Source organism: Cynocephalus volans, chromosome 14 (genome assembly GCF_027409185.1).
Source record: "Cynocephalus volans isolate mCynVol1 chromosome 14, mCynVol1.pri, whole genome shotgun sequence".
NCBI lineage: Eukaryota > Metazoa > Chordata > Mammalia > Dermoptera > Cynocephalidae > Cynocephalus > Cynocephalus volans.
The window spans coordinates 86,363,983-86,386,479 of record NC_084473.1 but is presented as its reverse complement, the minus strand read 5'-3'; the positions used below and the strand labels follow the sequence as shown (position 1 = coordinate 86,386,479).

General features: G+C 49.1%; 2 protein-coding genes across 2 annotated transcripts in view; one reads left to right on the top strand and one right to left on the bottom strand.

Annotated features, from left to right (window-relative positions):
* The window catches only part of FBLN7 (fibulin 7), a 39,451-nt gene that overhangs the window by 12,049 nt on the left and 4,905 nt on the right, over positions 1-22,497 (top strand). The window contains exons 2-5 of the mRNA XM_063078506.1: positions 4,695-4,854; positions 10,720-10,890; positions 19,459-19,584; positions 21,980-22,120. Of these exons, the coding sequence (XP_062934576.1) occupies positions 4,695-4,854; positions 10,720-10,890; positions 19,459-19,584; positions 21,980-22,120 (598 nt within the window). The remainder of the gene's footprint in view (positions 1-4,694; positions 4,855-10,719; positions 10,891-19,458; positions 19,585-21,979; positions 22,121-22,497) is intronic.
* The window catches only part of ZC3H8 (zinc finger CCCH-type containing 8), a 65,932-nt gene continuing 59,986 nt past the window's right edge, over positions 16,552-22,497 (bottom strand). Inside the window, exon 9 of the mRNA XM_063078509.1 lies at positions 16,552-17,287. The gene's annotated coding sequence lies outside the window, so the exon portion shown is untranslated. The remainder of the gene's footprint in view (positions 17,288-22,497) is intronic.

The following is a 22,497-nucleotide window of genomic DNA, read 5'->3' as shown; positions in this document are numbered from 1 at the left end:
ACGGCATCAAAACATCTGTGTTCCCATTAACAAAATGCTGACAGGACGCATAGCTGTGGCTTAGGAGAAACCAGCGCCAGAGACAGCCCCTCCAAGTCTGAGGGGTCATCTGCGGCCGCCTCAGGTCTTAGGGCTCTGCTGTCATGGAGGTGGCTCTCAGAAGTTGTCACCGTGCCAGGACTGTCACTGTGAAGAAGACCGTTGAGCTGGTCACGTGAAAACAAAAAGCTCAAGGGCCACTCCCATGTGCCCCCACACACAGCCCTGAAGCTTCGCCCATGCTTTTCAGTGCCTCAAGAGCAGACTGTGGTCTTGCACTTCATTTATAAATTGAGCCCAAACAGCAAGGAGGCCTGGATGGAGTAGGAGGGGTCAGGCCTATGGGGTTCTGGCTGGGGACAGGGTGAGCTGGGGGTGAAGGGACACAACCTGCCTTTGGCTGGGTCCACGTCTGGGCCAGCAGGTGGGGGCTGGGGTGGAAAGCAGCTCTGGAGGCTCACCTCTCCCGGGGTGCTGGTTAGTTCTCAGAGAAATGGGAGCATCATAGGCTCTGAGGAGTCTCCAGTAGATCCAGTGGAGTGAATATTGTGAGAGGAAGGGTTGGGGGAAGATGGACAAAAACCTCTCTGGGGCGGGGTGGATGGAGAATTCTTTGGAACCCGTTGCTCCCAAGAGTCTTGGGACAAGACCCCCTCACACACTTCCCCAGCTCTCAGCACTGGCCTGTGTGTTCTAGAACCCTCTATGCTACTTCCACCCCAGCTTGGGAAGAGCTGGATGGGGTGATGTCTGTTGTCGCTTCTCTAACTGGTACACATCTCCTGGCAAACACCGCCACTGGTGTTGAGTTAGATGGAGTGCCTACCCCTTTAAAGAGTTTCAGAACAGAAACGGTAAATCTTGAACTTTTTCTCCTCAAAGATGGAAGCGTTTCACTGAATGTCTTTTCTTGGTTCCATTTCAAAGAAGTTATTAACTCAAATAAATGGGAGCTATTTTGTTTATTGTCAATGGCACAAACCCGGTGTGGAGCCAGGTTTTGAAGGGATGGAAACTTATGCCATTTGAGATCTTTGAAAGAAAAAGATGGAAAAGGAAGGCCCCGCGAGGGCCCTGGAAGAGGCCTGTGAAAGTGAAGGCCCCGTCGCAGCTTCCTCAGCTTCCAGGTGCCGGCCTCTCAGATGTGCCCTCCCCTCGCCAGGCCGTGGGGTCGTCCCCTGGCCAGGCCAGCCTGGATTTCAGCCTCACCCAGTCATAGCTTTGGTGAGTTTTCCCACCCTGGGGGAGGTCAGCTCTGGAAGGGTGTGTGGAGCTCGTGGTTTACAGCTGGGATGTGGGCCCCTGAGGTGGAAAGGGGGTGCCCAAAGCCTGAGGGTCCAGCCTGCTTCCTGTCCCTCAGCCCCTCACAGCCCCCTCAGGCTGACCTCAGCTACATTTGCAGAGACGGAAACGGTTTGTTCCCATGCCAGGCTCCTCTTGGCTCAGCGCACGAGGTGGTGGTGGGTGTGGGAGGGGAGTGGGCAGACAATTGTGGGGGGAAGCAAGGATCCCCCTCCTCAGAATGAAAAGAACGCACTGAGGAACAAAAGTGAAATCGAGACCCGGCGGCAGGCAGGTTGCTCTTCTCCCTTGACATGAAAACGATGCTACCAGCATTGAGGAGAAAGAGCTGACATGTATGTGTCCTGTGGTCCAGCACATGCAACGTGACACGTGCCCCTGTGCATGTGCATCCACTCCGAAGCTAAAACTGAATGAAAGCTAACAGTGGGTGCCTCTGGGCATGGGCCTTGATCTTTGTCTTTCTGTATCGTGGATTGTTTTGCAGAGCACGCTTTCCTTTTCCGAACAAGCAAAATGATATAGCTTTCTCAGTTTGAAAAGGAGAAACACTTGGGTTGTCAGTCCCCCGCCCATGACCTCATTTGTCCCAGAATGCAGGCCTCTTGAGCACTTGACCTGGTCTGTAAGGACTCCAGGCTCATCACCCAGCTCTGGAGATGAGCATAGTCATGCCCACGGCTGTGCCGGTTACAGGTGACAGATTCTGAGCGTGGCTCCCCAGGGCTCCACTGCTAGCTCTCTGGGATCAAGGACCTTTCCCATTAGGAGCAGCCACAGCATGGACTGTCTGACCTCATGTCCAAGTCACTAATTCTCCATGCTTCCTGGGCACTTGGCTTTGTCCCCGGCACACTGGTTTGCCAAGAGCACCAAGGATCTTCTTTGCACACCACACTTTGTGTGGTTAGCATCACCCTAGAGAGGTGGGACGCAGGGATGGGCCAGAGCCTCCCGACCTTCCCTCAGGAAGTCTGCCCACAACCCCTCCATCTCCATCCCTATCTGGAATGTGGCCTTGGTTGGCTTGGTCATGAAGGTTTTTTAAGGCTTTTCAGTTGCAACTAGCAAGATGAGCACATGTCATTTCTAAAGAGCACCTGGGGAAAGCAGCTGGTGTCCACGGTGTGTCCACGGTGCAGGAAGTGTCACTAGAAGCAGAAAGGACGGTTGTGCCTGAAGCCAGCAGCACTGAGGTCTAGTGGCCAAGTGGAAAACAGGCCCCTTTCACTGCATGCACTCTCCCCTTCTGTCTTGACTTCCTGGAGCCCCAAGTCACCACCCCCAGGTTCCTGGCAGTGTCTGCCCTTCTTAGCAGAGTCCTTGGCAGTGATCTCTCCCCGCTTCAAAGCTGAGCCCTCCCATGGCCCCTTGGGCAGCTGAGGCCCAACGAGCACTCTCCCAGCTGTCTCGGCCCTGGCCAGGTGCAGCAGAGGCAGGCAGCTGCTGGCCTGGCTCAGTGTGGTGAGGCGGGTTCCCTCCACATTCCCTCCCCACTTCCTGCCCCCACTGCCCAAGCTGCTCAGCCTGAAATGCGCACAGGAGTTACTCATCCACCATGGAGTATTTTGATTCAGCCGTATCAATCCCTCGTGCAAATCCATCAGTAAGACCATTCATGCACAGGTGTGTGTGAGAACAAATGAGACAGCCCGTTGGGGTGGTTGGGGGCTGGGAGTCACAGGGTTCCCAGTCCTGCTCTGCCACTCCTGAGCCCTGTGATTTGGGGCAAGTCATTTGGTTTTCGGCCTCCATGCCTTCATCTATGAAATGTGACATCCCCCACCTTCTCCACAGGGTTGCTGCCAGCCAGTACTCTTTGAAATAGCAAAGTAGCTCTTCATAAACTGTGAAGTATTTCATAAATGCAATTGACACATAAGCCATGAAACCATCTATAAAAGCAGCAGCTTTTTTTTTTTTTTCCCTTAAGGGAGGGGATGTGGGTGTGGCAAATCAGGTTTGGGTGGGATGGCCCTGTGCTGCGGGCAGGTAGGGGATTGCAGGAAGTCACTGTCCGGGTGCCCCAGGACCTGCGTGGGAAGGACCACAGTGAGGTAAGAGGAAGGAAAACAAACAAAACTCCTCTTCCCAGCAATTGCGTTTGGGGCTATGCCTCGTCAGGCCCTGGTTATGGTGGAGGCCAAGGAGCCCCATGGATTAATGAGTTCCAGGGGCAACTGGGGATTCAACTTTGTCAAAGGCATCCATTGAATCCGGCCAGTGAGTCATCTGTTTGGTGAACTCTCCAAGGTGCAGCGGCCTGGCAGGCTCCCTGGGAGTGTGGCAGTGGGTCCGTTTCCACTGTGGTGGTGGCATCCACTGGCGAGGCTGGAAGCTGCCCAAGCTGCTGAGGCCACATGCCTTCCAGCCGCACAGACGCCGCACTGGCTTTTAGACAGTTGTAAAAACTTATAAAACTAATACTCATTGTAGGAAAAAATTAAGTATAACAAATAAAATAAAAAGTGATCCATTAGTCTGTCCCTAAAAATAACCACCATCATCGTCTTGATCTGTCTCCTTTCTTCAGGGCAGGTGAGATGAAGCTGTGCTGTTATAACACACAGCCCCCACATCAATGAGGACGACCTTGGCAGAGACCCACTCACCCCACAAGGCCAAGGTCCTATCGCTCCCCAGTGGATCTACCCCTCCTTTACTCTTTTCCATATCCTGGCTCTTAAAGGCAATTGAAATTGGAAACCTTGAGTTTTTAATCATTAAATATGACGTTTTAGTCTCTTTTAGTTAAATAAGACAGTCTTTATCAATGATGAGCCCAGTCCTCCTTTTTCTGTTTTTTATGGTTTTAAAAAAAAAATCACCAGAACTGGACACTTCCTTTTATGGAACGCCTCTTAACTCCATTGAGTTTTTTTCTTACTTGCCCTATTATATGTTTGAAAGTACAGGAACCGCCGGGTATTCCTGTTTTGCCTGTTTTATCATTCATTTGCTTTAAAAATGTCCAGGGGAGAAAGAAAAAGTTCACCAAGGCCCAGATTTCAGGGCGTTAACTTAGAGTGAAGAATTAGGGAGAGTGTCTTTTGGAGTAACAGACTAGTGATTATAAGACACTTTGGATTCAAATGATCATTCAGCCTCCCAGACATTTAGCGTCATCCATCCTGCCCTGTTTTGTTTTTGCTGAGGGGTGAACTGGGGCTGTGGTACGTGTGCTTGGGGCTGGCCGAGCTTGGCAGGCGTTGCCATCCAGCTGCAGCACTGGGCAGGAAGGGCGCTTGGGAGGCCACTTTCATGCTGTGCTTAGTGAGCCGCCGGGAGGTTTGGACCTGCGGTTTGGGTGACTTCTGGAAGCTCAGGGTGGGACTGATTTCTTCTCTCCCCAGAACTGTCTCAACAAACAGCAGCTCCTCACGGCCATCCGCCAGCTGCAGCAGCTGCTGAAGGGCCAGGAGACCCGCTTCGCCGAGGGCATCCGCAACATGAAGAGCCGGCTGGCCGCGCTGCAGAACTCTGTGAGCAGGGTGGCCCCAGACCACCCCCCAGGTGGGTCCCCAAGTCAACACCGCCGGGGCTGCGGGACAATACTCAAGTGCGTCCCCTGGGCCATGCCTCAGCTTCCCTGCCTTGCCTGCCCTCTATGGCCGTATGCACGTGCATTGAAAAGGCCTCAACCTTCTCTCCTCTCCCCCAGTCTGAATGTCACCCCGTTGCCTCTTATGCCTTTTCTTTCTAGGCTGAACCGTCATGTTTGCGTTTCTCTTTACAGCATTGTTGAAAAGCGCCACTTTAATAGCATGGGCTGCTTTTCCTGCCCCATCCCTCTCCAGGTAGTCAGCAGCTGGCTCCAGTTCTGTTTTTGTTTTTATTTTGTTTTTAATTCATAGACTATTTATTAGAGCAGCTTTTGCACTGTCAAGGCCCAGAGACGGGCAGCCAGTTTTCCTCTGGCCTCTCCTCGGGGGATTGAGGGGCAGGGAGCAGTCCATGCTTGTTCTAAGTCATGAGCCTGTGGAACATCTGACATCAGTTACTCTCTGCAGACACATTAATCAAGGGCCTTCTTTGTTGTGTGTGATGAAGTTTCCTGGGGAAGGCGCTGGATTTCCTACCTTGTCAGAGACTGTGGTAGCAAATCCAGAGTCTCCACAGCACCAAGTTGACTCCTGTTTTCCTTGGCTCTTGTGTAGAGAACTAGACCTGCCAGCCAAACCTCACACTTTCCAAGGCGCTGTGAGGCCCCAGCCCTCGGGGGAGCTCCACACACCCAAACTCTATGAAGCAGGCAGGCATCCTTCCTTCCTGCTACGGATGGGGAAACTGAGGCCAAGAGAAGTGAGTTAGCAGTCAGAAGTTGCTGATCTAGTGATTATTTTTTCCTGCTACAGGCTCAACTCCACAGAGCCTCCCTATTTTCGGGGGATCAGAGCTGCCTGCCGTCCTTGGGAGTTTTAGTGAAAAGCCTGCAGGGAATAATTCATAAAACTGCCCTGTCCATGTTAGAGGCCCCTGTCCACTAAACAGATGGAAAGGTAGCTATTACTACATTATTAATCCTCTTATTCCCAGATTCAGGGTCTTTCTTTGAAACATGCTAGATTTTAAAAAGTGGAAAATTCTTTTTTTTTTTTTTAATTGTATTGTGTCTCTTACAATATGTGTTTGACACTGTGATGGGTACCTCACATGTACAGAGGCTAATCCTGTGACAACCCTGCAGAGGGCAGGGGGCTGTCAGGATCCCACTGCAGGGTGGGTAGGGGGCTGCGCCTGCGCCCGGGGGAAAGCCAGAAACTTGCCCCAGATCACATGGCAAGCGGTGGGAAAATTCTTTTTTCTTTTTTTTTAAGGGCATTTTCTGGGAGTCAGGAAGAATATATTTTTTTTAATTGTGAATTTTATCCTTTATTGTTTTAAAGTGACCCTTTTGTCCCACTTAAAGCTTTTCTAAAAAAAAAATTTATTGAATCAAAATTGATTATACATATTTTGGGGGTTCAACGTTGAGATATGTTGATCAAATCAATATTACTAGCATCTATATTGTTACAAATCGTAATTATTCTTTATGCCCCTTGTCCAATCTCTCCTCCCCATCTCTCCCCTCTCCCCCTCTAATAACCCTAGATTTCTTCTCTCTTTCTGAAAAATAATGGTTACTCTGTTGATTTGTTGCCTAGATGATCTGTCCAATGCTGAGAGGTGTGATCAATTCCCCCAATATCATCATAGAACAGATGCTTCTTCTGTCACCCTGAAATGGGCTTTGTAGAGAGAGACATCCTCCTCTTCTCTTTATCTTTGCTCATGACTCTCCTCATGCCAATGCACTTTGGTGGCTGGGGGGACCATCTGTGTGGTGGTTGTGGTGTCTATCCACTTCTGCGGCAGCCATGGTTATTGTGGTGGCTGTGGTGGGCCACCCACATGGAGGTGATGTTTTTGGCATGCTCCTTGGTGCTGGCGGTGTGCCTGGTTGTGGGAGGGGGTCCATCTCTGGCTCCATGCCTCATGTCCCAGGTGGACCTGAGGCACTGGCAGTGTTTCTGAGCTTTTTTTTTTTTTGTCCTTTGCTTACTTCTAAAGTGGGGGAACTTCCTGTTGGGATCAGTACTTGAGCTGTGTGGTTGAGCTAAATTGCTGCTTTGCTTTTGCTTCCTCAGGGAAGGCTTTTTGTGCAGCACAGGTTATAATGGTTGACCTTATAGGTACTTCCAGCTCTCCAGAGACTCAGTGCACCTGGGTTGTGTAGTAACTCTGATCTGGGCCTGTGTCTTTTATCAAACTGCACCCCATGCAATTCTGCATTCCCAACCAGTCTCCTCTGAGTGGTCCTATTTTGATTGGGATGCAGATCAGCTGTCCTTGCTGTGTCCCAGCATTCCCCCGGTGGGCCCGTCCTCCCCACCACCTGTGCTGCAAACGCTTCCTGTGTGACAGCCCATGTGCCAGTCCCTTGTGATGACTCACCAGCCTCTGAATGGCTCCCTTTTTTCAGTTGTTGTGGCTCCTTGCTCCTATGTGGGTCCACGGGAACCCTGTTAGTGGTCTTGCTGACCTGGAGGCCTCCAAGGCCCTCTTCTCCCCTGCTGCCTCCAAGCAACTCCATCTGAAGGGCACAGCTGTGGCTTTTGCTGGCTCCTGCTCCATGTGCCTTTCAGCTCCAGCCTTAAAGCAGCTGTGGCCCAAAACACTCTGAGCAGTTTTTTCTTTCTCTCATTGTGGCTCCTCCTGCCTTCAGGCACTCCATAGGTCTCTCTTCCTGTTCCCCTGAGCTCTAGTGGCACCATCTTGGCTGTTGTTGCTTTTTTATATAGTTGTAAATTGGTTAATTTGTGGGAGAGAGTGATGCTAGGGACCATCTGTTCCGCCATCTTGACCAGGAGCCTCAGGAAGAATAGTTTCTAGTCCTGGAGCGTTCTTGGTCTTCCTCTTTCTGGCTTCCATACTAAGTATCTCCCTCCAATTTTTGCAGCCTTTCCTTCCTGGGAGCATCACAATGAGCAGCTTCAGGGCCCATCCAGCACAGCCTCCCTCACTCCATTCGTGTTCCCAAGTCACTGCTTGTTTCATGCCTTACACATTAACCCCATTCTGGAAGGTGCAGGGAGCTTCTCTGTGGCCCCACAGACTCATTAGGACTTGCTTGTGGTGGAATGAATCAGCAAAGGGGCACATCCTCCTCCTTCCACTGGAGCAGGGGCCTTCAACTCCCATCCGGGCTGTGACTGCAAATCAATTTTGAATTAATTCATATGCTTTCATTAATTCCACTCACATTTATGGAGCACCCGCTATGTGCCAGATACTGTTCAATCTATCCAGGTATGATTTACCTGTGAGTTGCTCCAACAGGTGATTTTCCATTGTTTTTTTTTGTTTTTTTTTTAAAGATTTCTCATCCCCAAAGAGACCTTACTCCTTCCCCGACAAAGTATTTTACACTCTTTTAACACAACAGAGTACTAAATTTTTAAAAAGAACTGTAACGTCATTTATTTCAGGGACTGAGGCAGCACCCTGGGGGCTGAGCATTGGGGCGTGAGCTCCTGCTAGTTCCTTCTCACAAGGTTATTACCACCGGATGCCAGCTTGGAGTTTTACTAAAGACAGGGACATAGAAATGGTCAGATATTTCTCAATGACCAAGGGCCACTGAGAGTACCCAGAGGGGCTGGCTCCTGCCAGCCAGGGTTGCCATAGCCGCTGGGTGAAGGGCCTGGGCTGTGTCTGGCCCAGGTGGGATTTGGGGGCAGAGCCTCAGTGACCCACCTGCTACCCTCTGGGGCAGAAGGCCATTGAGCACCTGTCGCGGCCTCAGGCCCAGGGTGCCACTGACACATGGGCTGGCAGACGTACCCCTCGTGCTGGATGCGGAGTGAGTCTTCGCTTTAACCAGCACAGCCGAAGCAGCAGCCTCGTTTGCATCTGTCTAAAAAACCCTACAAGTATTTTTATAAATGACACTTGGAATTTACATTGAAAGCATTTTAGAAGTGGTTCCGAGTTTCCAGTTAAACTGAACCCACCTCCAGGCCTCCCAGCTATGGGCACTTGCTCATTAAATGAGCATTGACCGGGACGTGCCTGCTTCGCCTCCGTCTCCCTCCAGCCACTAAAGTCCCTCAGGAAACCCAGATGGTTCTGCCTTCCCGGTGCAGCCAGGGTTCGCACTGTCTCCGTCTGCTCCCAGCTACCACCCCAGCCTGCGCTTCCCTCCCCGCGCTCTCTTGCACCCTGCACTTTGTGCTCAGGCCACAGCCAGAGTGATGTTGTGAGCCGGCCACCTCCTGCCTCGGCTCAACCCTCCAGTGGACCGATCTCATGCAGAGAACAGTTGCACGGCCTCCGCCTTCCTTTCCGATGCCCTGTGTAACTCTGCTGTCCCTCGTTCCCTGTTGCTTGTGTGACTCAGCTCCACCCTCTGCCTCGTCCACTCCACTCCAGCCCTGGTGGTGTCCTTGGCATTCCTCAGGCCCGCAGGGCTCACTCCCACCTCAGGGCCTTTGCCCTGGTTGTTCCCCAGAACTCCCCCTATGGTTGTGACTTCACCTTCAGCTTTGTTCCAGGGAGGCCTTCCCTGACCACCGTATTCAAAACTGGGCACCGTCCTCCGGCGTCTGCAGCACCGTTCCTCACTTTCACTCTCTATGTGGCACTTGTCACACTCTGCCATTTCTTGTTGATCATTTATCAATCATCTCCCCTGCTAGAGAGAAGGTGGGCTTCTTGAGGGCTGGGTTTTCTCTTTCTTATTCGCTGATGTTTCCCTAGTGCTTAATATAGTGCCTGACACATAGAAAGAACTCAATAAATAATGTCTCATTCATTTATTTGTTCAAGAATGATCTATTGAGCATTCACTGTGAGCCAGGCACTGGGCTGGTGCTGCGGGTACATCAGGGACACAGGCCAGACACATTCTGATGGGGAAACAAACAAATCAGCAAGAAAATCCCAAGGTTACAAATGCCAAGAAGAAAACGAAGTGGTCTCATGGACAGAGAGTGCCTGGGGAGCTCTCAGCGAGGTGTGGTGGTCAGGGAGCACCCTGGCTGTTGTGGCACTTGCATGGAGACCTGAGGAGTGAGAAGGAGCCAGCCATAGAAATTCTGGGGAAAGAACATTCCAGGCTGAGAGAAGAGCAAAAGCTCAGGCTTGAAAGAGAGTGAAGTTCTGCCATTTGCAGCAGCATGGATGAACTCAGAGAAAATTATGTCAAGTGAAATAAGCCAGGCACAGAAAGAGAAATACCTCACTTGTAAGTGGGAGCTAAATAAAAATAAAATAAAATAAAGAAATAAAAGAGAAGGATACAACAATTACAATAATACATTGAACTTTCAAAAGAAGAGAACAGAACTGAAGTTACCAGAGGTGGGAAAGGGGGAGGGGGAGCGGGTAAGAGAGGGATTGTACTACACTGTATAATGTTGAATATATTCATTATCCTGATTTGAGCAGTACACATTGCATACTGGTATAGATATTCAATGCTGTACCCCACAGATATGTACAATCAACTATGTTTCAATTAAAAAAAAAAAAAAAAAATCCCAGGCTTGGAGGTGAGGCTGAGCCCAGCCTGTTCAGGAGAACTGAGAAACCCAGTGGGGCTGGAGCTCTGAGAAAGCAGAGGGAGTAGGGGACAGTGATGGGATGGGCCAGCCACACCTGCAGGGTGTCCCAGCTCTGCCCCTCCCATGCCCTGCACATGGATGCTCAGTGTCTATGAGCCCGGTCTCCTTGTCTTTCACTGAGTAGGCGTCTTACTAGCATTTACAATGTCCAGCACAGCACACCGCCTGCAGCAGGCGCTCAACACAGGGGAAAGTCTTGTCATCGAGAATGATGTCTAAACAGCTGTGGTCCAGGATGAGGGGCTTCTAATCCTTCCTTTTCTCCTTGCAGTTTCCTGCCCAGCTCTGAACGCTCCTCCAGATGGCAGAAAGTTTGGAAGCAAGTACTTAGTGGATCACGAAGTGCATTTTGCCTGCAACCCCGGGTTCCGGCTGGTTGGGCCCAGCAGCGTGGTGTGTCTTCCCAATGGTACCTGGACAGGGGAGCAGCCCCACTGCAGAGGTATCACCCCTCCTTCCCATTCCACAGGCTGGACCCATTGCAGTGCAGCAAGGGTCTGCTGAATAGAAAGGGTCATTCCTTGGGGTGCTTTCTGCCTGATTCCTTAATCATTTCTTAACCACAGAACAGCAGTTAGTGTGTCTGATCACTCACCTCCATGCCAGGCCTGGGCTTGTCTCTGCATGGGTTCACTAAACCCTCACGACAATTTAGTATTGTTTCATGTATGGGGAATTGAGGCACAGACAGGCTAAGGAATTTGCACATGGTCACACAGCTGGGGGGGCGGCAGGCTGAGCTGATTTACTCCTGGACACTCTGACCCCAGAGTCTTTGCTTTTCAACATCTCACTCTGCTCTGGATGCTGGCGACTGGTTCTTATCAATGTGAGGGCAAGAAGCCGCCTGCAGGTTGGGGAGAGGGACAAGAGGAAGGTACTGCTGGGAAATGCTCCTCATGGCTGCTCCCTTCGGGGACTGAAGTTTGTTTGCAAGGCTGCTGGTGTCCTTTCTGTCTGCACCGGGACTTGGCATAGACAGGCTCCAGGACAGACCACTGGGGTGAGGGGGAGGCATGAAAAGGTTTCTCCTCTCTGCTCTAGGTTTGAAATCAGTACTTTTTTGATGTAATGGAAAATCACACTTGGCGCACTTAATTTGTTGGCTTTCAAAAGCCTATGGTCAAAAAATCACAGATAGCACTCATTTTCAGAGCATTCTCAGGTTCATGGGATGTCTGCAGAATGTTCATGATGTTAGCTAAAGAGTTGAAGGGGAAACAGAAATATTATGTAAATAAGTAGGTTGCAAAGAGCAACACAGAGAGGACTTTGAATGCATAAGTAACTTGACAACATAGAGGAACCCCAGAAAATATGCCATCCCTAAAGGTGAACATGGGTTGATGTGAGAAGCGCAGAGTCACAGATTTAGGCTTCCCTTTCCAGTCTCCTGGGAAGAACGATTGCAGGTATCAGCTCTTGGACCTTGCTGGGAACCAGTCAGGAAATACAAGTCATGTAACATGCAAACACATCAGGGGAAATGCCAATGTCGGTATTTACTGTTGACCCTGAACGATCTCAATCCAGGTTAAGCACCCCATGGGTGGTAAGCCAGGGCAGCAGAGGTGGGTGCACAAAGACATTTTATTTTCGTTGCTCTGGGTGTCTGTATTTTGAACTCACAGATTGAGTTACAGACCCCAGTTGGTTTCTTTCTCGGTCCACCTGGCACTTTCAAGACCCATCTGTGTTGCCATGTGCAGTCCACTCTGGTGCCTCTGGTAGCTGCCTCGTCCTCTGTGGGGTGTACCCCACATCTTATCCTCTGTCATGGACACCTAATTGCAGTCAACTGCTGTTGCCACAAACAGTGCTGACAAGGTCTTCTCGTCTCCCCACTTTGCCTCTGTGGCTGGAGTGGGGGGCTGTTGGCTGCAAGCTCGCTTTTTTGACCTGAGCACTGCCATGCTGCTCTTCACAAGGGCCTCCTGAGCCGTGCACCCCCAGTGGTGCTGTGCAGAAACACATTTTAGCCAAGTGCTCTCTCTTTTCTGCTCAGATATTATCCAGATATTCTGTGCTCAATGGTGATAGACATTTATAATGAGCATCATGTGATAAAATGAAAAGATGAGTTCATCAGAGAAGGTAGCAGAAAGAATGTGTTCTTAGGCAGATAGGTACTGTCTGTTTTCTGTTGCTATGCCTGAGTAATTTACAAAGAAAAGAGGTTTATTTAGCTCACGGTTCTGGAGGCTGACAAGTTCAAGGTCAGGTGGCTGCATCTGGAGAAGGCCTCATGCGGCATCATAACGTGGCAGATGGCATCACATGGTGGGACCACGTGTGAGTGGTGAGTGGGGGCATTTAAAGAGACAAGACACGAGGGACAACCTCACTTTATAACAACCCAATCTCATGGTAACTACTCTAGTTCCACAAGAGAGAGAACTCACTCATTCCCCAGATAATCCCTTCATAAGGGCGGATCCCCAATGGCCCAAATACCTCTTAAAGCTCCCATCTGAGTTTTCATGGGACAAACCATATTCAAACCAAAGCAGATACAAAACACTGGAGCCCCAGGAACATAGTCATCAGAAGCAGTTGCCTGACACAGGTAGGGACCCAAAACACTCCCTGCAGCCTAGCTCTATCTTAGCAGCTCCCAGAGGCTCCTGGGCATGTCTGCCAGCTTTCTTCTTGACCTTGGATGGTTTATTCATGCATAAGCACCTCTCTTTCCTGCAGCAGGACTCCCTCAGTGGAAAAGAAGGTCCTACTGTATCTTGACTTGTGTCTCATGGTTCTCAAACTATCAGGTGCTCCAGAGTCACCAAGAAGGCTTGTAAAAGGCAAACACTGAGGCCTCAAAAGGCCTATTGAGTCAGGGTCTTTATAGATGAGACCCGGAAAATCTATATTTTTAATATATTCCCTGGTAATACTTAACTAAATTTTGAGAAACACTACTTTACTTGTTCTTGCTGTTTCCAGAACAAAAAAGATATTGGAAATTTCGAAGTGACGATGCATTTTGGGCCCTAAGCAATCTGAATGGCTGACGGCCTCAAGCAGACAGTAGACTGAGCGCATCGGCACCGGCCAGGGAAGACACCCGTGCATGCACGCTGCCACTTCTCCTGATGTTTTGGGAAGGCCAAGCCAGCCCTTGCAAAGACCAGAACCCCCAGCCCTGCTGAGCAGACTTCCCTGTCCTGAGACTTGTAGGTTAGACTTTCCCTGGAGGACCACTATGTGGAGCAGATGGTCTTACCTGCCACCCAGCCAGCAACTTTGCTGACCTTTCTCATGGTCCACTATAGTACCCCTGCTGACTCTTGCCCTTGAACTTACAGCTCATTAAAGATGTGCCTTGTGTTCTGTGTCTCCCCTCTCCCCAGCTTCCTTCCTGGCCATTTATCCTTCTTACCTGATCTCCACACCGAGGACTGCATGCTGCAGCCACCCTGAGCTTCCCCTGGGGCCATATATACCATCTAAAACTTGGGAAGGATTAGCTCAGGGAACAAGGCGGTGGCCAGTCCAAGATGAGATCTCAGATGGATATTTTTCATCTCTTTAAGTGTAGACTGGGTGTGGGAATACATCCCATGGTGATCAACAAAAACACTTGCATGTCACAACCAAACCCACGTTAGTAGCCTGTGCCTGCGTTATACTTCTGTTCTTAGCATGAATTTATTTGATCAATGGATGTCTCCAGTAAGAGCTTCAAAATGGTGCCAACCAAGCCTGTCAAGAGGGAGAAACAGTGCTTCCATCTGCTGTTTGATGACCAGTTGTGACAGTATGAGGAGTGTGGATGGGACATTGGCTGGAGTTCAACAATTCAGTGACCAGCCCTGCAATCTCATCAGCAGCCACTGAGTGCATCCACTTCATTTTCCATATCACCAGTCTTGTCACTGTGTGTTTTGACCACAAGAGGAAAATAATCTTCTTAATTATGGAGGATTCATTTTAAGACCCAAAGTGTCAGTGTCAGTGAAAAATGTGGAAGCACTTTAGTAACCGTCCCTCACCCCACCCCTAGTCAACTGCTTGGAAAGAGGGTGATGAACCCAACTTGGCATGGAAGGAAATTACACATAATTATGCCATTAAAAACACAGCAGGCAGAAGTGAGCTTCAGAACCCCAGAATGGAAAGCAGCCACTTGGCTTCCTGGATTATTTTCCTTTTCCCCCTTCTTTCTCTGAAGGGCAAGTTTTTAAGATCTGAAGATTTCTGAATTGGGGAAACACAGCTGGAGGCTTTATTTCTGTGACAACATGGGGAAGTAAAGAAAAAACTGGAGAGAAATAAATACCTTTGTCACTTACCACCATGCTAGGGAAAAGTGTTTTTGTCAGTCATCCCACCTTTTTTTTTTTAATCTTTATTCATTCATTCAACCCATTTTCTTTTCTTTCTTTCTTTTTTTCTTTTTTCACCAATTGATCATTCAATGCATTTTCAATGAGCACTACCTGTGCGCAAAGCATTGTGTCAAGTGCTGGGGATTCTGTGCTGCGTCCTGCAGACACTTCATCAGCCTCGTGGACTCATGTCCTAGGGGGAGACACAGCAAAGGAAATGGCCAAGCACAAAGGTAGAGGAATCAACAGGGCAAATGGTTTGACAGGATCTAACAAGTGACAGAGCATCAATAACCTGGGACGAGGAACAGTGAGGGCCTCTCTGAGGAGGTGACGGGGACGCTGAGATGAGGGGATGAACAGGATCTAGTCATGCAAACAGCAGGGGGGTGGGTGGTGTGGGGAAGACACCATCCCAGGAAAAGGGAGTAACACACCCAAAGACCCCAAGGATGGGAAGGTTTGGCATGCTCGAGGAAATGAAAAAATACAACAGAGCCCTGTTGCTGGATCAGCGTGAGCTGCGTGATCTGGGCGAGGTGGAGAGACACGCAGCCAGCTCCTGTGGTCGTGGAGGCCATGCAGGTGGTGGGGGGATTTAGCTGTGAGCACAGTAAACAGGTTTAAGAAGAGGAGGAGGGAATGCATGGGAGGTGACAGGAATGGAAGCTCGGAACCCATGTAGGTGGCTTCTGAAGTCCAGGGAAGGGGTTATGGCACAGGAGATTCAAGGTGTATTTAGAGACAGAACTGATGGAATGTGCTGCTATCCTGCGTGGGCTGTGAGCGAGAAGGAGACGTCAAGGCTCCCAGACGTGGGATTGGGTCACCGAGTGCAAGGTGTCATTTAAGGAGATAATGAAGACTGAGTGACAGATGTAGGTTTGTTTTTAAACAGCCTATATGTATCATTGCTTGGAATTCCATTTTGGACACGTTAAGTTAAAATGGTTGTATGACACCCTAGTGGCAATCCATTAATTCAGCCCATGGACATGTCAGGTGACGGTTGGGTAAAGTCTAGAGCTCCAGGGAGGAGGGTTGGAGATTCACGGTTGGGAGTTATTAGCACAAGATAATACTTAAATACATGGACAGTGATGGGGCACCCACAAGGAAAGGGTAGAGACAGAAAAGAGGCTCAGAACAGAGACCTGAAGGGCATGCAGGGTCAGGTGGAGGAGGAAGAAGGCAAAAGGAGACAGGAAGAGCCCTCAGAGGCAGACCACGAGGAGGCTGCAGAAAAGCAGGGTCAGTGACACTGGATTGAGGGCTTGAAAGATTATTTTGCAGTCAGAATGGAGCTCAGCTTCAGTTCATCTCCTCTTCTTATCATGAGACCTTTCCTCAGAGACCTTTAAAAAAAGGATTTGAATAGAAAGAGCTGCCTTTTATATAGCAGCCACTTAATAGTGAGTAATCGACTGGCTGCCTGGTTTACTGAATGAATGAATGAATGAGGGATTATATTTTAAAACCAAATTTCCTTCCAATCTTTTATCTAAGCAAATATATGTAAGTTTCACATATTTAATATCATCTGTGTATAGATGTTAACATGAGCAATTCTCCATTACTTCTTTTTAAATATAACTTTTTATGATTATGAAGCATTTCTCAAAGGGTTATTCTACACCTTACTGAATGATCTCTTTATTGCTTCCAGGTCTCCACAATCAGAAATAATGCCAAGACAAGCATCTTAAAACATTTTTTTCATTATGGAAAATTTATTTCAAACACACAAAAGTACAGAGAATAGTAGAATAACCTATGTACCTAAAACCCAGTAATTATCAACACAGCAAATTCCTTAATACCATCAAATATCTAATTAGGATACAAATTTCCCCAGTTGTCTCATATTTTTAACACTGTTTGAATTGGGGTCCAAATTAATTTTATGACGTACGGTTGGTTGACGCGTCTCTTACGTCTTGGTGGGCGTTGCTGCGGTCCTGGTGCTGATGTCTCTCCAGTTACTTCCTCAAGAGGGACTCCGGGGGGCAATTCCCTGAGTTCTCCCACTTCCGAAAAGTGTGCAGCATTTTTCCTGGATGCCGGTTTGATTGGATATAAAATACCTGCCTCACATTTTTCTCTCCTTAAGTATCTTAAATAAGTTACTCTATGTCTTCTGTCGGAACTGATGCTGTTGTTTCCATCATAACTATCTTGGTCTTTTAACCTGGATGCCCAAAGGAATTTTTTCTTTTTCTTTAAAACCCAGTCCTGTGACTAGGATCTGTCTCAGTACCAGCCTTTCTAGGTCAGTTTTCTCAGGTGTGGGGATCACTGTTTCAATAGGAAGTTTCAGTTGCTAGAGCAGACTGCCCCCTGGAACCCGCCAAACTTTCCAGGTTGAAGCCCCAATACTGAGGAGATTCTAGCGGCAGGAGAATCCCGGTTAAGCACAGCAAAAAAAATTAGGTGCAAACGAAAGAGATGATTGTCCAGATAAAAGTGCAGAAGAGGCAGAGCTGAGAATGTGAGGCCCTGTTTCTGCTCACCCTGAAAAAAAAAAAACAAGTGAGAGTTTTAGAGTCATGAAGTTAGCAAAGCTATATGGGAAAACTTATTTCACTTACACACGAATGTTAGAAAAGGACTCTTGTCAAATGCCATACAAGCTATTATGAGAAAAAAGAGAATAAAGTCTCTACAGACAATTAAGAAATGCCAGACGTGCCCATAAAACAGATGACAACTGTAACCCAATATTTCAAAACAAGCTAAAAGAAATTTTTAAAAGATAAAAACTATGAAAGAGCGGCATAAATAAAAATGAGAAAACCTCAGAAATGAGATGATTGTAGAAATGCAAAAATTGAGATGACAGAATACTGGAAAGAATCAGAAAAAACAAAACCCACAACACGTCAGGCATACAAAACACTTAGCTTGCTTTCATGGACACAGTAAGTGCTCACTCAGTAGTAGATTAAAACAGGACTGTCATCCTTGCGTTGGCTTGCCAGTGCCCTCTTTACAGCTCTGAAGTCGCCATGCACTTTACTAAATGCCACAGCCTGGGACACATGTGAACGTGATGACAACTGTGCTTCCATCTGGACACAGATGCCCACAGACTAGCATCAGGCCATTGAAGGCCTCTGGCTACATATCAAGATAAGAAATAAAGAGAGTCTGTTCGGAACCTGTCTAGAAATGAATACCCTGGGCAGACCCAGAGAGGGAAGCAGAGAGCAACATTTCTCTGTCCAGCTGATGACCCCCCAGCCCCTGCCCACGTGGTCGAGGTGCAGACCACGCCCAGCGCCTTCCACTGGAGGCCCAGCAAAGGAGAGACAATGGCGCCGGTCCCACTGGGGCCAAGCTGAAAGATATCAGTGTTCACACTTTTTGGCTCTCTGCCCACAGTTTCATGGCATAGTGATCTGCCCACCTTCAGATGAGGTTGGTGAGCAGTGATGCGGCTGGGCAATGGGTAGAGATGGGAATACCAAGCTCTGCGGCATTTGTGTGCAGTGTCATTTCAAACACATTCCTGGAAACTGGTCATCTGAAAACAATGTATGGTGGACAGCGCAAGCAGGCTGAGGTTACTGAGAAACTGAAATGGCTCCTTCCCCAGGGATAAGCAGCATTTAGACTGTCTGGGTCCTTTCACAGTGAATAGAAACCACCAAACAATCTATATAACATTCCAATCACGAGGAGGCTTAAGGGAAGCCAAAGTCCCTTCCAATCCACCCAAAACAAGGCTGTTGTTCTCATTAGGAGCAAAGCACCTGTTTCTTCCTCTTGATAGACACAGCAGGAAAGGGTGCTCTTATGCCAACAAGATGTTTTCAGTTTTCTTTCCCAAGATGCTCTGGACAAGTAAGTGAACTGACAAACCCTCTTGCTGGAGGAAATGGCCTGTGTCTGTGCACTAAGCACATGTGGCCTGAGGGTTTTTTAAAAATCATTTTTTTCTAAATAAAAAAATACATAAATGTTTGTTGTCGAAAAAATGGAAGAATACAAAAGAGTATAAATAAGCAAAGAAAAATCACCTGTGAGCCCACCACTCAGAGAAAAATCTACTTGAGCCTTTAAAATCTCTCTCTCTCTCTCCATATAGCTTTCTCATAAAATTGTGTATGTGACCAAGGAACATCACCGAGGAAATGTCAGGAAACTCCAACCTGGTCGAGCGTAGGAGGGCTTCTGAATGGGAATTTGGAGAGTTATTTTTTCGCCCTCCCTAGACATTCCAATGGGCCATCCCATTATAACTCCCCTGAATTTCGTTCCTGTGTAAAAGGTGTTCCACCTGGCGTCTGACTGATGGAGGCAGAGTTGGTGGGCAGAAGGGCCCGACTCAAAGGCAGTGTGGGCAAATGGCCACAGTTAGCCTCCTCTGCCAGCTAGCTGTCTACACTGCACCTTTGCAAATTAGAAAAGGGTGCCTCTGGGTGGAGTGGGGCGGGTGATGGCTGAGGCCCTGTAGGCAGAGCCCCAGGTAGGCACAGTGTGTGCCAGGCTCCAGGGAGTGCTGAACGGAGGAGCACTGGGGCCGCCTCTTAGTTCCACTGGCCCTGTGCAGCTCTTGCTAGTGGGCAGGTAGAAAGCTGGAGCCATCCTACACTGTAAAGAAAGTTAACCCACCAGTGTCTTCTGTTTGTGGTAGAACTAGAACTCACATACTTGTATTTGAGGATTATCTATCTTCCCAGATATCAGTGAATGCTCCAGCCAGCCTTGTCAAAATGGTGGGACATGTGTAGAAGGAGTCAACCAGTACAGATGCATTTGTCCTCCAGGAAGGACTGGGAGCCGCTGTCAGCATCAGGCCCAGACTGGTACGTAGCCACTGTGGGGTTGGGTGAGGATGTTCTGCTGCAGGGAGGGGAGGGCCCTAGTCATGGTTCACCAAAAGTGACATGCTGGGAGCTCAGTGCCCACCCCCCTCCCTCAGATGTAGGCTTTTCCTCTCTGTTTCATATCCATTGATTCCTCTGGTTCCCTAAGGTGGGCACTTGGATGGAGCTTAGCTCTTTTGTGTAACCAGAGTTTTGATTGCTCTCGATGGAAGATAACATGAGTGAAAGGACTGATTCCCAACCTAAAAACTCTGTGGACTGGAATTTGTCCTGAGAAGTTTCATGTTGACAGCCTTCTTGATCAGCATTTCTTCCACCACAGAACTGTCTTTCCTTTCAAATGTTCCCATCACATCCTGCAAAATTACCAGTTATTGATGCAGCCAAAAGTATTTTAAGAACTGGATAACTGGACATTTAACTGGTGATGAGGTTATTATTCACATCTTGAGGCCCAACATATCCCTAGCCAGAAAGTCTAAGAAGTCACACAGTGGCTGGTTTTGCAAATGGCAAGAAAATCCAATGATAAGGAATCCATGGAGGATGGACAGATTCCCACACTATGCTGCAATGAAGATTTCTTTTATAAAAAAGTCCAACCCAAAAGATGTACTGTTCTTTTGCCAGAAAAGCCTGGCATGTTCTGGGTGTCTTTATTTTGGTGTGGAAACTCTGCGTAGGGAGGGGGCACTGGTGGTTAGCATAGTGTCCAGAGTAGGAGCTTTCTCAATACTTGATATCTTCGCGTTGGAGCCAGTCCAAGGTCAGGGTTAAATAGTGCCCCCAGAGATTTGCTGCTTATCGTGCCTTGATTCACTTTAGGTGAGTCAGCCTGCTGGCACTTTCTCAGAATGCGGATGCCCTCTGGGGTCGCACAGGACCCTGTTCTTTTCCCTGGGGCTACTGTCTGTGGAAACAGAGGCAGGACTCAGGGTCTTCTTGACAGCCCCACTGCCCTCCCCCTCTTTAAAAGCAAGAGGAAAAAAGAAATGGGCTCCCTTTCACCCCAAATGCATGTGCCATTGTTGGACACAATGTTCTAAACCCTGCTTGTCCAGATATCCCCTGCTGTAGGACTTTGAGGCCATTGTTCCTTGAGTCCGGGAGGCACTTTATAAAGTATTCCACGACAGGAATCCTCACCAGGAAGGGGAAGGAGGGAGCGAGCAGGAGCGTCAGAGGCCAGCTTGCGTCCTAGTCCGTAGTATCCTTGAACAACTCAGTAGACACCTGAGCTCTTGCTCACCTGCTGCGTCAGCCTGGAGTCTTCCTTCCCATCAGCTGGCCAGTGTCTTTCCGGCTCCCTGGGGGAGCCACCCTTCAATTACTTTTTAAAAATCCATTCACCTTATTTTTTATTGTAGTAAAAATATGTAACATAAAATTTACCATTTTAACCATTTTTTTTTCCATTTTAACCATTTTTAAGTGTACAGTTCAGTGACATTAAGCACATTCACACTGGTGCCACCATCACCACCACCCGTCTCCAGAACTCTTTTCATCTTGCAAAACTGAAGCGCTGTACCCATGGCACAACGACTCCCCATTGCCTCCGCCCCGAACCCCTGGGAACCGCCACTCTACTTTCTGTCTCTATGAATTTGACTCCTCTGGGGACCTCAGATAAGTGGAATCACACAGTATTTGTCCTCTTGTGCCTCTGATTCGTTTTTCCACCTATTCCTCTTCAATCTCCCCCAACCATATGAGAGCTCTACATCCTTTGAAAAATTTTTTTTTTTTTTTTTTTTTTTGTCCTTTTCGTGACCGGCACTCAGCCCGTGAGTGCACCGGCCATTCCTATATAGGATCCGAACCCGCGGCGGGAGCGTCGCTGCGCTCCCAGCGCTGCACTCTCCCGAGTGCGCCACGGGCTCGGCCCTGAAAATTTCTAAAAAATGACTTCCCCTCACCCCCCACTCCCGCATTAGAAAAGTAATCTATGTTCTTGGTAAAAAGGAAAACAAAAATGTGAACATTTTAGAAAAAAAAAAAATACTCCCCCCAAAGGAAAAGAAAGTAGTGGCCCCAAAGTTTTAACGCTTGTGATCACTGTTAGCATTTTGGGATTGAGCGTGTGACTTAAAACGTGACTTAGCAGCACCGCGGGCCTTCTGTGCGTGCAGTGCAGGGCCTGTTTCTTCAGGCAGACTTGTATTCGGGTGCGTTCCTGTCCTCCGTCCCCTCTGGGTGTGCCCTGGACCGGTCTGCTTGGTTGATGGTTAATTATTTGTCTTTCCCTACTCCAGAGTAAGCTCTCTGAGAAGGGGCCGTGCCCCCGTCTGGGTTCTCCTGCCGCCCCCGACCGAAGGTTGGGCCCGCGGCAGGTGCGCCAGGGCCCGCCACTGACGGTGTCTTCTCCTCGCAGCCGCTCCCGAGGGCAGCGTGGCCGGCGACCCCGCCTTCAGCCGCGCGCCGCGCTGTGCGCAGGTGGAGCGGGCGCAGCACTGCAGCTGCGAGGCCGGATTCCACCTGAGCGGCGCCGCCGCGGGCGACAGCGTCTGCCAGGGTAGGCGCGGGCTCCACCCGGGGACGGGGACAACACGGGGGCTGGGGAAGGGGCTCCCATCCGCCGCGCTCCAGCCTGCACGCGGGCAACCTGCCGGCGCCCCGGGTACGGGGGGTGGGCGGGGGGCTTCCTGGGCGCGGTCTCGGAAAGCCCTGCCCACTTGGCGTTTCAGGTAAGTGTTGACTTAATGGTTGCTAGGATGTAGCTAATATGTAGACATCAGGGGCGGTCATAAGAAAGCAAGACTACAGAAAGCAGCCGGGAGGGTCCGGGCCTATGCCCAAGCCATGCACACTCGTCCAGAAGATCCTTGGCCCCGTGAACGCCTCCATCCTGGCTGGGATCACATCAGAGGGTGGCAGGGAGGAGCTTGAATC